Below are 17964 nucleotides of genomic sequence, written 5' to 3'. Positions count from 1 at the left end.
GCATGAAGAGGCATTTAGAAGTTATTTTTATTCCTCCACCAGGTATGGAATTATAGGGACTATTCAAACGATCCTCATTTGAAAACTTTTCCTTCACCTTAAAGACAACAGACAAAAAGCAAATATGCAATATTTATTAAGAATGTCAGGAGGCTTTTAGTTTATTTTGCCTCAGCCCCACCCATAAACTTTGTCTAACCTGTGTAAATGCAGTCTTATTCTCACCTGTCCCTGTGCCATACAAGGCTCTGGAAGATGCCCCAAGGTACAGATATTAAACTCTAATCAATACCATTAGGAGGGAGCTACAGTGTCTAGGCCTTTTGGGAAACTTCATCATACTCTTACCTCACCGTATGTCACATCTGTGTTCTCTCCTCACCTCCCCCTGACTGCTCCACAGATGCAGGTGATCCAGCACCCCGAAGAGACACTTCACACAGCCCTGGTGTCCAGCCGCTGTGACCTGACTGATCGCTACCATAAGTACAGCCGAGAAGAGCTGCGGCTCCTGGAGGAGTGTCTCTACCTGGGGGATGGGTCCTTGTTCCGGCCCATCACTGTGCACTCTGACTGGATCCACTCGCACCCAGAGGAGCCGCAGGACTTCCAGAGTTTCTATTGCAACCCCTACCGCAGCAAGCCCATCAAGGGTCACAGTACTATCTACCTACAGATCATCGGTAGGTGGGTCCACACTCTTTCTGTTTTAGCCGTCTCTCAAGCCCTATGGCCTATTAATACTTTATACAGAGATACAGTTTCCCTGCAGTGGCAAAATCCTCTGAAAATAACAGTGAATCATTCAGATGCCATTAGCTGGTGCACCATGGACAACAAACTCATTTGTGTGTGATTGAGCTGACCACTACTGTTGAGCCACACACATCAGCTACTTTAAGTAATCAGAGTTAAGGGAGCAGCTACATGGATTTAACTAAAGCTAAAGGTCATGAAAGATAGAATCTTTGAACTGCCACAGTTAAAGGCAGTGTAGCAACCAATACAGAGCATGCACGACTTGAACCTCTTGCAAAGAGGCGTGCATGCACCTAGTTTGCCACTCTGTGCTCAGAACAAGAACCACAAATAGGGCATACACTACCAGTGCATCTCCTACTTTTTATTTCCTTCTGAGTCAGGTGCAAAGACCACAGAAACAGCATTCGGGGCTACAGTACAAACACCAGAATGTTCCATTGAAACCAATAGAGGACAACATTTTACAGTTGGTGTGCCACAGAGCTATGTGGGAGAGGATGCTCCACCGAAATAATGCAAGGTGAAACATTGAGTGGTACTATTCAGCTATCCATCTCTGTGTGTTGTTTCCCAGGCTCCTTTAGGGAGGCAGAGGCTGAGACAGGCCAGTACGTGAGGTGGTTGAGGGACTACTGCCAGGCCTTCTATTATCGGCTGGTGGTTAAGCTGTTGCCTCCGGTGACCGTTGCTGCCACAGGCTGTGCCTTCAGGGTCAACAGCAGTTCACACAACCTACAGATCCACGCAGGTGAGAGAAACTAGCTCACGACACCGGGTCATGCGCCAGGGTTCCGCTTTGTGGGGGGTTTCTCAGGTGTTATGAGGCCCTCAACTGGCCGATGTGGGTATAAAAATAATAAATAAATGAAAGGTGGTTGTCATTGTTTCTTTCAGGGGATTTGCTGCGGTTTCTTCAGAAGAGGAAACCGTAAGATGCCTTCGGCATCATGGGCATCACCATGATAGACCTCTACCCCAAAGATTCCTGGAACTTTGTGTTTGGACAGGCCTCCCTCACTGAAGGTAATTAAACACACACACACACTTTAATGTAGTTGTATTCCTATAATATGGAGTTATCCCATTGCTTGAACTGCACCAGAGCTGTAAAGAAAGTTGTTATCTGTAATACTCCCTTAAATGTAATCCTGGGGACCCCTGGCATGGTGTGTGCATCCAGACAAAATCATCACCATTTATCCAACTACAGAGAGACTGGTGCTTTCCTTGAACTTGTTCTCACTCTAACTCTAACATACCAGTAGGTGGTGCTTTACATGCTGACTACACTGGGCACACAAGTGCATCCGCGTGCGCCATTGCGCGCATGTTGATTTTGTCCATCCACACCAGACGCGATCAAAAAAATAAATATCTGAACCAATATATTTATTTGGAGACAGGTCGAAACACATTAAAATGTATGGACATTTAGCTAGCTAGCTTGCTGTTGCTAGCTACTTTGTCCTGGGATATAAACATTGGGTTTTTATTTTACCTGAAATGCACAAGGTCCTTTTTTTCTGGACTTTTGTAGAATTTTGACCCATTTTGAGTCACACAAAATCATGTGTTCTCTACTCTGACGATTAATCCACAAATAAAAGGGGAAACCTAGTTAGTTTCTAGTAATCTCTCTTCAGTCTTCTTCTTCTTCTTTAGACTTTATATGGCAGTTGACAACCAACTTTAAGTTGCATTAGCACCACCAACTGGACTGTGGACCTCAGTTCATCTTTCAATCACCCACGTGGGTATATGCTCCTAAAAACCAATGAGGAGATGGGAGAGGCAGTACATTTCATCCAAACAAGCAGTTTGGATGAAATTATTGAATAACATGAATGTGTACATACAGTGGGGCAAAAAAGTATTTAGTCAGCCACCAATTGTGCAATTCTCCCACTTAAAAAGATGAGAGAGGCCTGTAATTTGCATCATAGGTACACTTCAACTATGACAGACAAAATGAGAAAAAAAATCCAGAAAATCACATTGTAGGATTTTTTATGAATTTGCAAATTATGGTGGAAAATAAGTATTTGGTCAATAACAAAAGTTTATCTCAATACTTTGTTATATACCCTTTGTTGGCAATGACAGAGGTCAAACGTTTTCTGTAAGTCTTCACAAGGTTTTCACACACTGTTGCTGGTATTTTGGCCCATTCCTCCATGCAGATCTCCTCTAGAGCAGTGATGTTTTGGGGCTGTTGCTGGGCAACACGGACTTTCAACTCCCTCCAAAGATTTTCTATGGGGTTGAGATCTGGAGACTGGCTAGGCCACTCCAGGACCTTGAAATGCTTCTTACGAAGCCACCCCTTCAATGCCCTTGCTGATAGAAGGAGGTTTTCACTCAGAATCTCACGATACATGGCCCCATTCATTCTTTCCTTTACACGGATCAGTCGTCCTGGTCCCTTTGCAGAAAAACAGCCCCAAAGCATGATGTTTCCACCCCCATGCTTCACAGTAGGTATGGTGTTCTTTGGATGCAACTCAGCATTCTTTGTCCTCCAAACACGACGAGTTGAGTTTTTACCAAAAAGTTCTATTTTGGTTTCATCTGACCATATGACATTCTCCCAATCTTCTTCTGGATCATCCAAATGCTCTCTAGCAAACTTCAGACGGGCCTGGACATGTACTGGCTTAAGCAGGGGGACACGTCTGGCACTGCAGGATTTGAGTCCCTGGCGGCGTAGTGTGTTACTGATGGTAGGCTTTGTTACTTTGGTCCCAGCTCTCTGCAGGTCATTCACTAGGTCCCCCCGTGTGGTTCTGGGATTTTTGCTCACCGTTCTTGTGATCATTTTGACCCCACGGGGTGAGATCTTGCGTGGAGCCCCAGATCGAGGGAGATTATCAGTGGTCTTGTATGTCTTCCATTTCCTAATAATTGCTCCCACAGTTGATTTCTTCAAACCAAGCTGCTTACCTATTGCAGATTCAGTCTTCCCAGCCTGGTGCAGGTCTACAATTTTGTTTCTGGTGTCCTTTGACAGCTCTTTGGTCTTGGCCATAGTGGAGTTTGGAGTGTGACTGTTTGAGGTTGTGGACAGGTGTCTTTTATACTGAGAACAAGTTCAAACAGGTGCCATTAATACAGGTAACGAGTGGAGGACAGAGGAGCCTCTTAAAGAAGAAGTTACAGGTCTGTGAGAGCCAGAAATCTTGCTTGTTTGAAGGTGACCAAATACTTATTTTCCACCATAATTTGCAAATAAATTCATAAAAAACCTACAATGTGATTTTCTGGATTTTTTTTAGTCATTTTGTCTGTCATAGTTGAAGTGTACCTATGATGAAAATTACAGGCCTCTCTCATCTTTTTAAGTGGGAGAACTTGCACAATTGGTGGCTGACTAAATACTTTTTTGCCCCACTGTATATTTTGCAATGCTCGCACACGCAAACACAGGCGGTGTGGTCAGCATGTTACGCAAACAAAAATTATACATTGACTGAATATTTTCTTTCTGCAGGAATGGGAGTGTTCAGCTTTGCCAGGTACGATGACAACTTCTACAGCAGGAGTTATGTGTATCAGGCCTTGTCAGAGAGACTACTCTGTGTTTGAGGGCTACTACAGCACTCCTATCACGAGCACCTTACTGCTAAGGTCCTGCAAGGTACATGCTACAGCCCAGCTCAGAGTTATTGAATGGTGTCAGTTTCAGTATCAATCCCTATTGTCCTAGGGTGGCCTATTGAACATAAGTCTGATCTTTGGCCCTGTCTAGAAATGGATTGTTATTGGTTCAGTCTTATCCCCTACATTTATGCCTATCCCTCCTCTGTGTTTGGCTCCAGACGGTCACCCATGAGATAGGGCACATATACGGGGTGAAGCACTGCCAGTGGATGCAGTGTGTCATGCAGGGCTCCAACCACCTGGAGCACTCAGACCCCCGGCCCCTGGACCTTTGACCGGTCTGCCATTGGATTCAAAATGGCTGACAGATACAAGGTAAGCACAAAACGTGCATCGACTTTGATTCACTGTATTCTGTAGCCTGGTTGCCAGTCTATTTCCCATACTACACTGTAATGGGGTGACTCTGGAGTGGCTACAGTGCCTTCGGAAAGTATTCAGACCTCTTGACTTTTTCCACAGTTACAGCTTTATTCAAAAATGTATCAAATAAAATAAATCCTCAGCAATCTACACACAATACCCCATAATGACAAAGCAAGACAGGTTTTTAGAAATGTTGACAGTTGACAGTGCATGTCATAGCAAAAACCAAGCCATGAGATCGAAGAAATTGTCCATGGATCTCTGAGACAGAATTGTGTCGAGGCACAGATCTGGGGAAGGGTACCAACAAATTTCTGCAGCGTTGAAGGTCCTCAAGAACACAGTGGCCTCCATCATTCTTAACCCTCCTGCTGTGTTCCCGGTAGAATTGGAAGTTTTCTCTCTGAAAAATGTAGTTAATTTAATCTGATTGTCATAAGGTTCCATGACTTTGTCCACACAGGACATCTGAACACACAAAATACATTTTGATGATTTTCATTACATTTCGTGTGTTTTATTTAACTTTTTTACACCTGTGGTGTTCCCGGTCAAAAATGACCAGTCATTAGAAATAAATGGGTGACACTACAATTAGTGTATAAAATTGAGTTCAGGCACATGCCCATTCATCAGATGGACACACTTCTTCTCCCAGACCCCCACAAGCATGTGTGCTTGAACACACACACACACCTCACTCCCCTTCTTGGCTTCCATGGCAAACCCCATGGGAACCTTTCCCCAATAGAATATTTCCCCCACAGATACCACACCTGTTGGCATTCTCACAAACAATTGCAACATTGTTTCAATAAAAATATAACTTCTCTTGTAGCTCTGGTATATAAAGCTTTTTGAGGCCTTGCTCACAATTCATTCTGTGGCAGCACAATGACCAAACTATATACTGTATGTGAGGCTCTTGATCATATCTGTGATCATGACACTGGTGAGGAGGAGAGAGTCCTTGTTAAACCTTGACACAAAGTAGTATGTGATAAATAGCACAATATGTTTCATCTGAGTATTTGTTAATCAAAATAATCCATACATTATGCTTTTTTTACTCAAAAACAAGTTGTATGAGCTCAGGTCAATGAGGCCTACAGGCCATAAATAGCAAATACAAGTTCAAAACTTGTAATGTTCACAAGACCTTAAGTCGATAAAACGATCTAACACAACATTAGGTGATAATATATGTATTTACACAGAATGAATTAACATGAAACGAACATAACATGAGGGTTAAATGGAAGAAGTTTGGAACCATGAGGACATTTTCTAGAGCTTGCTGCCTGGCCAAACTGACCAATCGGGGGTGAAGGGCCTTGGTCAGGGAGGTGACCAAGAACCTGATTGTCACTCTGACAGTGCTCTAGAGTTCTTATGTGGAGATGGGAGATCCTTCCAGAAGGACAACCATCTCTGCAGCACTCTACCAATCTGGCCTTTATTGTAGTGGACAGACAGAAGTCTCTCCTCAGTAAAAGGCACATGACAGCCCGCTTGGAGTTTGCCAAAATGCACCTAAAGACTCTCAGACCATGAGAAACAAGACTCTCTGGTCTGATGAAACCAAGATTGAACTCTTTGGTCTGAATGCCAAGCGTCACATCTGGAGAAAACCTGGCATCATCCCTATGGTGAAGCGTGGTGGCAGCAGCATGGTGGTGGCAGCATCATGCTGTGGGGATGTTTTTCAGCGGTAGGGCTGGGAGACTAGTCAGGATTGAGGCAAAGAAGAACGGCGCAAAGTACAGAGAGATCCTTGATGAAAACCTGCTCCAGAGCACTCAGGACCAAAGACTGGGGCGACGGTTCACCTTCCAGCAGGACAAAGACCCTAAGCACACAGCCAAGACAACGCAGGAGTGGCTTCGGGACAAGTCTCTGAATGTCCTTGAGAGGCCCAGCCAGAGCCCGGACTTGAACCCGATCGAACATCTCTGGAAAGACCTGAAAAAAGCTGCGCAGCAATGCTGTCCATCCAACCTGACAGAGATTGAGAGGATATGCAGAGAAGAATGGGAAAAACTCTCCAAAGGTGTGCCAAGCTTGTAGCGTCATACCCAAGTAGACTCAAGGCTGTAATCGCTGCCAAAGGTGCTTCAGCAAAGTACTGAGTAAAGGGTCTGAATGCTTATGTAAATGTGATATTTCCATTTTTTTTTATGCATTTGCATACATTTTAAAAAAAAACTGTTTTTGCTTTGTCATTATGGGGTATTGTGTGTAGTTTGATGAGGGGGAAAAAAACATTTCATCCATTTTAGAATAAGGCTGTAACATAACAAAATGTGGGAAAAGTCAAGGGGTCTGAATACTTTCCAAACGCACTGTATATCTCGTCTCTCTCAGACCTTGCTGCGATGGATAGAGAAGGGGGGAACAGCTAGCCCTGGACAGCCCACTGTCTCCTAGTCTGACTCCGAGCCCTACTGTCCCAAACCCACTCTGGCCTTCCAGACCTTCAGACAGTGGCTCAGGATGTGTCTGGAGATTCTGGATGAAGTGAAATTCTAGAATCTCCAGATTTACCTGTAAATTCTCGAATGGTCACACTCAGGAAATTGATATGATTTATGAATATACACTAGGATGAGAGGAAGATCCTAGAATGTAAATTTCTATTCAAAGCACTTCAATGACTTTACAAATGATTGTGATATTTATTTTTTATTAGTACCAAGTGATTGCTTAGTCTAAAAAATGTAAAGTGAAGTTTAAAAAGTAATTGAATACAACATGATGTCATGGTGTTATTATTTCTTCACAGCTGACTTCATGCATCCACATATTGTTTGTATCCTCTCTTACAATACCATGAGCCAAAACAGTATGTTCATGTTCATGGGCTCCCGAATGGCGCAGCGGTCTAAGGCACTGCATCTCAGTGCTTGAGGCGTCACTACAGACACCCTGGTTCGATTCCAGGCTGTGTCACAACTGGCCGTGATTGGGATTTCATTTGTTCAGTGTGAGCCACTCTCCAGACTCCCGAAACCAGATCTGAAATCACAGGATAGATAGTCCGTGGCAGTCTAGATCTTTATTCACACATTTGTCTGACTTATCTCAATCAGCACTAGTTTAACTGAGACTTCAGTTCAGACTCTTATGGGATTTCCTTCTGACCTTTGATGTCTTTTCAAGTAGAGATTGTCATCTGTTGGCCTTTTTCAGTAACGTTTTCTGGTCCAAATCAAGGTCAACTTCTAGGAAGTCCTGAGGACTGTCTCTGTCCTGGGCCTCCTTCCCCTCTCGCTGAGGTACAGGGTTCCCTGGCCCCACCTGCATGGGTTCTGGGAGGTTCTGATCCCCCCTCCTGCTGCACAACCTGGTCTCAGAGCACTTCGTATTATTCTGCAAGTAAAAACTCTAACCCTTTTAGCTAACTCTTCACTTAACCTTAACCATTTTAGCTAACCATAACCATTTATCCTAACTCCTAAATTTTAACCTTAACCCTAACTCCTAGCCTAGCTAATGTTAGCGAGCTAGCTAATGTTAGTAATCTGGCCACCTAGCGAGAATTCGTAACATATCATTCGTTTTGCAAATTCATAACATAAAATATGAATTGTAATTTGTACCATATCATAAGATATGGATGATGGACATCCACAAATTAATACATACCGTACGAAATGTAACATATCATAGTAAATGTAGTGTCTCGGATTTACATACAGAATAATACGAAATGCTCTGAGGCTTGGTTGTGCTGCAGCAGAGCAGGCCTCTCTTGGCTGGTCGTACCAGACCCAGGAACACAGCCCCTAGACCCATACCCACCGCACAGGAGTAGAACGCTGAGCCGTAGTTCTGAGTCAGGTCCACAAGAACACCTGAGAGAACACAATATAAATTGTATAAGTTAAATAAACTCATTCATTAAAATGATGCACAAATTAAGCAAGTTTGTGTTATTTTCCTTTGATGATAATGAAAATAAAACTGGTGCTACATATCAGAGAGAGCAAAAGAGACGTGACATGACAGAGGGCTGTGAAAAAGAGACCTGAATGCATCTCTTACCTCCCAGAGGTGGTCCCGCCAGCCCAGCGAAGCTCTGTATAAACACATAGACCCCCACAGCTGACGACATCCTTTCTATGCCCACCACATCCTCCTCTGCCAGCATGGGTATATGTGTCGAAGACACGGTGCCTATAAAAAACCCATAGAACCCACAACACACGGCCAGGCCCCAGAACTCCCACACCAGGGTAAAGGCTACCAGCACCAGGCACAGCAGAACTACACATCCCAGCAGCACCAGGGGCTTCCTGCCTCTGAACAGCTTCCTGCCTAGCACCCAACCAATGGAGAGGCGGCCGAAGATCTCGGCAAAGGCCATGGCGGAGAGCATGTGGGCGGCGCGGTCACGCTTCACGCCACGGTTCACACTCAGCTCGATGATGTAGAGCTGAGGGGCGAAGAAACCCAATGTGGCAAAAAGGCCGAAGAGAGCGTAGCAGATGAAGCTGCCTTCTCTTAACATGGAGAAGTCAAGGAGTTTCTGGGGGGATAGTGTTTGTGTCTGCTCCATATCCTTCTCCTCCGTCTCCTCATCCTTCTCCATCTCCTTCTCCTTGCTTCCTAAGCACCTCTGTGAAGACGCCTCCTCCTCCTCTATCTCCTCCCCTGCCTTACTGCCGTCCTTCAGGACCTGGTGATGGAGGAACTGAACTTCAGAGTTTTCAGACTCTCCAGAGCTCAGGGAGAAACGATGAGCCAGCTTGCTATCCCTCTGCAGTGTGTAAGACCCATCCTTAGCATATGAACTGCCCTTAGTGTACAACCTCTCCTTACTGTAGTACTCCTCCTGTGTGTCCAGAGTATCCAGAGCCTTCAGCTCTTTGTCAGCCAGTCCATCAGTTTCTGTCGTCGTGGCTGGTCCAGGTCTGATGATGATGGGTCTTAGCAGAACTCCACAGATGATGATGATGCCCTGTAGAGCTCCGATCACCACCAGGGTGTAACGCCAGCCGATACAGTCCCTCAGAGCAGAGAAGGCTGAGGAGCAGAGGGGAGAACAGAGAGGAGAGTGTTTCAAATAGTGGTTAGGGTTTGCAATCCATCCTAAAATTAAATGCGGGTTAATGTGAAATGAAAAAGCAATTGAGAGAAGTAAGATTAAGAGAATGGGAAGGTTGGTAAACTGAAACATTAGCTGTTTTTTTAAGATAAACTTTGCTAGCTAGTAAGCAGTGTTCAAGTCCCCTTGTGACCTTTTACCTGGGGCGAGGGCGAACACAGAGAAGGACTCTCCTGTGGAGGCGACAGCTGTGACCAGGGAGCGTCGGTGGGAGAAGTACTGGGACAGGAGAGTAATTGTGGGCAGGAAGGTCAGACAGTACCCCAGACCTGTGGAGGGAAGAGGACACACGCACACACACTGGTGAAACACTGGTGGCACTGTGACAGTTGTGATGGTCAATTGTGTGTGTGTGTGTGTTTTTTTCTAATACCTGCAAAGAGTCCGATGGTGATGTACATCTCGTTGATGGATCTGGTGAAGCCACTGGCGATGGTTCCTATGGAGACGAGGAGTCCACCAATCATAACAACTGTCTGAAAGCCAAACCGGTTGGTCATCACAGAAGCGAGAGGAGCTGAAAGGGGACAGGTATCTCTGGTTAGCACACTATAGAGCATCTGACCTTTTGTAGCTGAGAGTGTAATCACAGTGTTGTCACCTTTAAAAGCATTTCTTTTGAGCTCTTGAGCCTGTCATTCTAGCCCAGCATTGATTCAGCTTAGCACAAATCTGATTATTTCAATCAGTGCTGGGCCAGTAACAAAAGCCTGAACACCCTGCAGCTCTCCAAAAACACCCCAGCCCTAGACCCTGATGCTGCCCCTAGTCTCACCAGTGAAGGCCATGACGAAGACACAGATGGAGATGATCCAAGAGACTCGGCTGTTGCTCTCCCCAAACTCCTCCATCAGGTCCTGGAGGAAGATGCCCAGGCTCTTGATGACTCCGTAGGTGAACACTTCCACCAGGAAGAAGGAGACCGCCACCACCCAGCCCCAGCCACCATCTGGGGGAGCCGTGTAGACGTTAGGCCCCATGCAGCGCTTCACTCTGGACCCCCACACTGTCATGGATGGAGCATGGGATTCTGTAGGGAAGGTGGGCAAAAAATCCCTTTTTGAAAAGGTATCAAAGTTCATATGAAAGTAAAGTAAATGATGCTTGTAATTGGCTGGGGAGAAATGTCCCCCCACAACATTCAGAACAGGTCGATTCATCCCCCCCAATAACTGATTTAAAATCAATAAAAATCATGTGGATGCCCTGCACCTCCTCCGCTCAGCTGCACTGTCTCTACGCCCTTCGCCCACTGTCTCTACGCCCTTCGCCCACTGTCTCTACGCCCTTCGCCCACTGTCTCTATGCCCTTCGCCCACTGTCTCTACGCCCTTCGCCCACTGTCTCTACGCCCTTCGCCCACTGTCTCTACGCCCTTCGCCCACTGTCTCTACGCCCATCGCCCACTGTCTCTACGCCCATCGCCCACTGTCTCTACACCCTTCACTCACTACACCCCTCTCCCACTGTCTATACGCCCTTTCCCTCTGTCTATACGCCCTCTCCCACTGTCTACGTGCCCCTCTCCCACTGTCTATACGCCCTCTCCCACTGTCTATACGCCCTCTCCCACTGTCTACGTGCCCCTCTCCCACTGTCTACGTGCCCCTCTCCCACTGTCTACGTGCCCCTCTCCCACTGTCTATACGCCCCTCTCCCACTGTCTATACGCCCCTCTCCCACTGTCTATACGCCCCTCTCCCACTGTCTATACACCCCTTTCCCACTGTCAACGTGCCCCTTTCCCACTGTCTACGTGCCCCTCTCCCACTGTCTATACGCCCTCTCCCACTGTCTACGTGCCCCTCTCCCTCTGTCTATACGCCCTCTCCCACTGTCTACGTGCCCCTCTCCCACTGTCTATACGCCCTCTCCCACTGTCTACGTGCCCCTCTCCCACTGTCTACGTGCCTCTCTCCCACTGTCTACGTGCCCCTCTCCCACTGTCTATACGACCCTCTCCCACTGTCTACGTGCCCCTCTCCCACTGTCTACGTGCTCCTCTCCCACTGTCTACGTGCCCCTCGCCCACTGTCTCTACGCCCATCGCCCACTGTCTCTACGCCCATCGCCCACTGTCTCTACACCCTTCACTCACTACACCCCTCTCCCACTGTCTATACGCCCTTTCCCTCTGTCTATACGCCCTCTCCCACTGTCTACGTGCCCCTCTCCCACTGTCTATACGCCCTCTCCCACTGTCTATACGCCCTCTCCCACTGTCTACGTGCCCCTCTCCCACTGTCTACGTGCCCCTCTCCCACTGTCTACGTGCCCCTCTCCCACGGTCTATACGCCCCTCTCCCACTGTCTATACGCCCCTCTCCCACTGTCTATACGCCCCTCTCCCACTGTCTATACACCCCTTTCCCACTGTCAACGTGCCCCTTTCCCACTGTCTACGTGCCCCTCTCCCACTGTCTATACGCCCTCTCCCACTGTCAACGTGCCCCTCTCCCACTGTCTACGTGCCCCTCTCCCACTGTCTATACGCCCTCTCCCACTGTCTACGTGCCCCTCTCCCTCTGTCTATACGCCCTCTCCCACTGTCTACGTGCCCCTCTCCCACTGTCTATACGCCCTCTCCCACTGTCTACGTGCCCCTCTCCCACTGTCTACGTGCCTCTCTCCCACTGTCTACGTGCCCCTCTCCCACTGTCTATACGACCCTCTCCCACTGTCTACGTGCCCCTCTCCCACTGTCTACGTGCTCCTCTCCCACTGTCTACGTGCCCCTCTCCCACTGTCTACGTGCCCCTCTCCCACTGTCTACGTGCTCCTCTCCCACTGTCTACGTGCCCCTCTCCCACTGTCTATACGCCCCTCTCCCACTGTCTATACGCCCCTCTCCCACTGTCTACGTGCCCCTCTCCCACTGTCTACGTGCTCCTCTCCCACTGTCTACGTGCTCCTCTCCCACTGTCTACGTGCCCCTCTCCCACTGTCTACATGCCCCTCTCCCACTGTCTACGTGCCCCTCTCCCACTGTCTACGTGCCCCTCTCCCACTGTCTACGTGCCCCTCTCCCACTGTCTATACGCCCCTCTCCCACTGTCTATACGCCCCTCTCCCACTGTCTATACGCCCCTCTCCCACTGTCTATACGCCCCTTTCCCACTGTCTATACGCCCCTCTCCCACTGTCTATACGCCCCTCTCCCACTGTCTATACGCCCCTTTCCCACTGTCTATACGCCCCTCTCCCACTGTCTATACGCCCCTTTCCCACTGTCTATACGCCCCTCTCCCACTGTCTATACGCCCCTTTCCCACTGTCTATACGCCCCTTTCCCACTGTCTATACGCCCCTCTCCCACTGTCTATACGCCCCTTTCCCACTGTCTATACGCCCCTCTCCCACTGTCTATACACCCCTCTCCCACTGTCTATACGCCCCTCTCCCACTGTCTATACGCCCCTTTCCCACTGTCTATACGCCCTTCTCCAACTAATTTCAGTATGCTGCTCAGCAACCTTAGCCATGCCAGCACCTGCCCCGCAGTAAGGCCGGCCTCATTCCATTTCAGAAAACACATGTATCTTCTGGAATGGAATGTGCCCCTCCCTCTCCCCTCCTTGAAAGAATAGCTTTTGCAAAAATGCCTTCTACCTCTTTTCGCAGCTTGATTCAAGTGAGCAACAAGAACATCGCAAACACAAAGTTCCGAATCAGAAAGTAAGATCAGGTTAAGGTAGATTAATGATGTGTAATTTCTTGTTGTAAAGAAATGTAAGTTTGTCTTAGTGACCCATGACCATTCATTGCATTACATTAAGCTGGCCCAATGAAACAATCTAGTTAAAGCAGATTATTTCACAGTGATAACTAGGATATTCTGCACTGCAGAATCTCTCAATGATGCGTGCATATGTATTCATGGATGCCAACAGAAGCCAGGCTTACCCAAATATTTCACCAATACAATCTTTTTTATTATAAAATCATTGATCTTTCATCTCTCTGTGTTTTCATAATTATCTCTAATAAATGTTATTAGTTGAATTGAATAAATGCATTCCTCATTTTACAGAGTAACTATTTGACTATCCGTTTATAATTTAGTAGGTCTGTTGGTAGTTGTTATATACACTATGCATAGCACATGCTTGGGCTCCACCTTGAAATCACTGACCTGCTTGCCTCAATAAGTTAATGCTAGAACATTAGTTGCCAGGATTAGCTATTTGTATCTACTCTCTTAATAATTGCATAACGGTGCAAGTTAGACACATGTTCATTATAATCATACTGAGAGGTGATGCAAGGCTTGCTACCTTGACTAGATCCTCCAGAGACGTACACGGCCTGTTGCATTTATTCACATAATATTGGAATCAGATCGATAAATGTTTTTTTAAATTAAATTCAACATAATTTCTACATAATGGTTGGATCATTTCCACACCACTACAGATGTGTCTGTCGTGATCACCTTGCGAGACACAACTCAACCCATGGGAGCCCCCTGACAATAGCAGAGGGTCTCACCACTGGGCCTGACTGGGACAATCAAAGCGAACAGCTTAGGCTGCGAGATGCGCCCAGTTGAGTGGCCAGCGCTGGAAGAGCGGAAACTACTTTAATCACAGTAGGAATAAGCACAGGCGAAACCCCTGATGAAATCTGTCTAAGCAGAGCTGAAAACCAGACACCCTCCATAAGGCTTGAAAAGCGTGATACGCAAGTAAGTCTAGTTTGAAACCCAGAAACGGAATGCGCTGAGACATAATCATACAGCTCTTCTTCTGGTTTCTTATGAAGCCTAGAGACTGAATAAGGGAAAGTAGCATGGATGTGTGTAACACTGCTTGCCCACTCGAGTCTGCCGCCACCAGCCAATCGCTATAGTAGCCGGCAGCTCGTGAGCATTCTGAGTTTGTAGACTCTGACGTGCTAGCTGAGGGCACGTAAGTCTAGAATGAGGAGGCAAGAATAGCTAGCTCACCTCTGCGAGTTAGCCAAACTGGCTCGCACGCTATGCAGCGCTCGTTTAGCTAGCCCGGTCTCGAAAGTCCACGTAGGACCAGATCACAGCAGTGGGACCGGACCTTCATCAACAAGTCTGGGAAGAGAGGCAAACGGTGCTTGACCGAGGCAGACAGAAGCAGCGGGGGGTACCCACCGAACCTCTCTCTTCAAGTAGCCTCCCGTAACTGGCGACAGATCGCACAGGAGCTGGGTTGGATGTGGGCAGCCACCGTATACCCCACGCCCAGGCAGCCACCGCCTACCCCAACCCCAGACAGCCACCGCATACCCCACGTCCAGGCAGCCACCTCATACCCCACGCACAGGCAGCCACCTCATACCCCACGCCCAGGCAGCCACCTCATACCCCACGCCCAGGCAGCCACCTCCTACCCCACGCCCAGGCAGCCACCTCCTACCCCACGCCCAGGCAGCCACCTCATACCCCATGCCCAGGCAGCCACCACATACCCCACGCCCAGGCAGCCACCTCATACCCCACGCCCAGGCAGCCACCTCATACCCCACACCCAGGCAGTCACCTCATACCCCACGCCCAGGCAGCCACCTCATACCCAGGCAGATAAGACATTTGCTCCAACCACCCAATCCATCTCCACTTCCTGCACCTCAGACCCAGCCGAGGTAGCTGCATTTACTTGCCTCATCACGCTCTAGTGACTCCTTGTGGCGGGCCGGGCACCTGCATGCTGACTTCGGTCGTCAGTTGAACAGTGTTTCCTCCGACACATTGGTTCAGCTGGCTTCCGGGTTAAGTGGGCGGGTGTTAAGAAGCGCGGTTTGGTGGGTCATGTTTCGGAGGACACATGACTCGACCTTTGCCTCTCCTGAGCCCGTTGGGGAGTTGCAGCGATGAGACAAGATCGTAATTGTATCGTAATTGGATAACACAAAATTGGGGAGAAAAATATATACTAATTTAAAAAACTACTGAGAACAAATACAACCTTGAGCACACAACATCCAGGGAGTGAGCACGCTCTACCACTAAGGGACAGTTTAGTTGCTACAACATAAGACAACATAAGTCTCGTTTTCCAATTGTTTGTTTTAGTAGCTGTCTGCCTCCTAGACAGGTCAAGTCCGTTCTGTCAGCCACCTTCAGAGCCCAGCCAATGTCTTCCTTCTTCCAAGTTTAGCCCAGACTTTCAAATTCCAGTCCAGGCTCTGCCAATCACCTTCAGAGCCCAGCTACTGTCTGCCTCCTAGAAAAGTCCAGTCTGTCAGCCACCTTCAGAGCCCAGCCACTGTCCGCATCCTAAAAAGGTAAAGTCCAGTCTCTGTCAGCCACCTTCAGAGCCCAGTCACTGCCTGCCTTCCAAGTTTAGTCCAGTCCAGCTACTAACAGCCATCTTCAGAGTCCAGCTACTGTCTGCCTCCTAGAAAAGTCCAGTCTCTATCAGCAACCTCCTAATTTAATGTTTCAATATAGACTCTCCCCTGACAGCTGTTTGTTAGACTGAATATCAGTACTCTAAATATACTGTAAGGTATCTTTTAGCTCAGTACCCCAAGTGTATGTCTTCCACCTGTAAACTAGGAAAACCACAACACAGTAAATGTAGTAAATGTATGATCAACTTAGTGGATGATATCCTATGTAAATATGAATGTGCATCCTTATACTCAGTCTTCCTCTTTTGTGTCTTAATATTTGCCTTGAAATAATGTCATTGCTGATGGTGACTTATCCTTCCACTTAGTGTTTTCAAAAATACCCCTCAAGAGAGACCATAAAGCCATGACAAACTGTAGTATTGCAGAAACTTTTTTTATATGTAAATGTTTATGATCATCATGATAATAAAACTCAGTCTTCTTACTATACATAAATATGCATGTCTGCATCATTATAATACAACTCAGTATTCATCTTGTGTCTTCTTAATATTTGTCTGGAAATATATTCATTAATGAAGGTGATGACTTATCCTTCCACTAATACTGTGTTTTAAAAATATCCCTCCATATACCACTCAAGAGAGTCATGTCAAGTCAAGTCATGTCCCCCGTCTGAAAATTGTCCCCCCGCCCAATATCTACACCACAATTTCCCCCCTTGGATTGGAAAGAGAATAAATGCATAGTTAATAATGCAAATTGTATTAGTAGGCTATGATATAAGGTTAATATATTCTACAAGTTGGACATATACAGTGCCTTCAGAAAGTATTCATACCCCTTGATTTATTCCTAATTTTGTTGTGTTACAACCTGAATTCAAAATCGATTAAAAAAATTATAATCTCACCTGTCTACACACAATACCACATAATGACAGTGAAAATTGTTTTTTTGAAATTTTTGCGAATTTATTGAAAATGAAATACAGAAATATCTAATTTACATAAGTATTCACACCCCTGAGTGACTTTGTAGAAACACCTTTGGCAGTAATATCAGCTGTGAATCTTTCTGGGTAAGTCTCAAGAGCTTTCCACACCTGGATTGTGCAACACTTTCCCATTATCATTTTCTAAATTCTTCATGCTCTGTCAAATTGGTTGTTGATCATTGCTAGACAACCAATTTCAGGTCTTTCCATAGATTTTCAAGTAAATGTAAGTCAAAACTGTAACTTGGCCACTCAGGAACATTCACTGTCTTCTTGGCAAGCAATTCCAGTGTAGATTTGGCATTGTGTTTTAGGTTATTGTCTTGCTGAAAGGTGAATTAATCTCCTAGTGTCTGATGGAAAGCAGACTGAACCATGTTTTACTCTAGGATTTTGCCTGTGCTTAGCTCCATTTCTTTTTTATCCTGAAAAACTCCCAAGTCCTTAACAATTACAAGAATACCCATAACATGATGCAGCCACCACTATGCTTGAAAATATGGAGAGTGGTACTCAGTAATGGTTGTATTGGATTTTCATAACACTTTGTATTCAGGACAAAAGTGAATTGATTTGCCACATTTTTTTTCAGTATTACTTTAGTGCCTTGTTGCAAACAGTATGTATGTTTTGGAATATTTGTATTTTGTACAGGCTTACTTCTTTTCACTTTGTCAATTAAGTTAGTATTGTGGAGTAACTACAATGTTGTTGAACCATCCTTAGTTTTCTCCTATCACAGCCATTA

General features: G+C 46.5%; 1 protein-coding gene and 1 pseudogene across 1 annotated transcript; one reads left to right on the top strand and one right to left on the bottom strand.

Annotated features, from left to right (window-relative positions):
- Window positions 1-403: 403 nt before the first annotated feature.
- Window positions 404-8316, top strand: LOC120045998 (annotated as a pseudogene).
- Window positions 8317-8448: 132 nt separating this feature from the next.
- Window positions 8449-11048, bottom strand: LOC120045997 (monocarboxylate transporter 7-like). Its single transcript, XM_038990914.1, has 6 exons — window positions 10668-11048; window positions 10266-10409; window positions 10033-10161; window positions 9615-9810; window positions 8830-9509; window positions 8449-8639 (listed from the first exon to the last, which is right to left on the bottom strand). The coding sequence occupies exons 1-6, from the start codon at window positions 10972-10974 to the stop codon at window positions 8449-8451; spliced, it is 1647 nt and encodes a 548-aa protein (XP_038846842.1). The 5' UTR covers window positions 10975-11048.
- Between the last annotated feature and the right edge of the window lie 6916 nt (window positions 11049-17964).

The sequence above is a fragment of the Salvelinus namaycush genome, chromosome 4 (assembly GCF_016432855.1).
Source record: "Salvelinus namaycush isolate Seneca chromosome 4, SaNama_1.0, whole genome shotgun sequence".
NCBI classification, from domain to species: domain Eukaryota; kingdom Metazoa; phylum Chordata; class Actinopteri; order Salmoniformes; family Salmonidae; genus Salvelinus; species Salvelinus namaycush.
Note: the sequence above shows the minus strand (reverse complement) of the source record. Positions and strands in the feature narration are given on the sequence as shown.

Bases quoted from the DNA above. Each gene is read 5' to 3' on its own strand.
- LOC120045997 (XM_038990914.1), bottom strand. From the start codon at position 10,974: ATGAACTTTGATACCTTTTCAAAAAGGGATTTTTTGCCCACCTTCCCT. The intron at 10,410-10,667 runs GTGAGACTAGGG...GTCCCCTTTCAG, and splicing joins CTTCGTCATGGCCTTCACTG to CTCCTCTCGCTTCTGTGATG. The intron at 8,640-8,829 runs GTAAGAGATGCA...GTGTTCTCTCAG, and splicing joins GGCGGGACCACCTCTGGGAG to GTGTTCTTGTGGACCTGACT.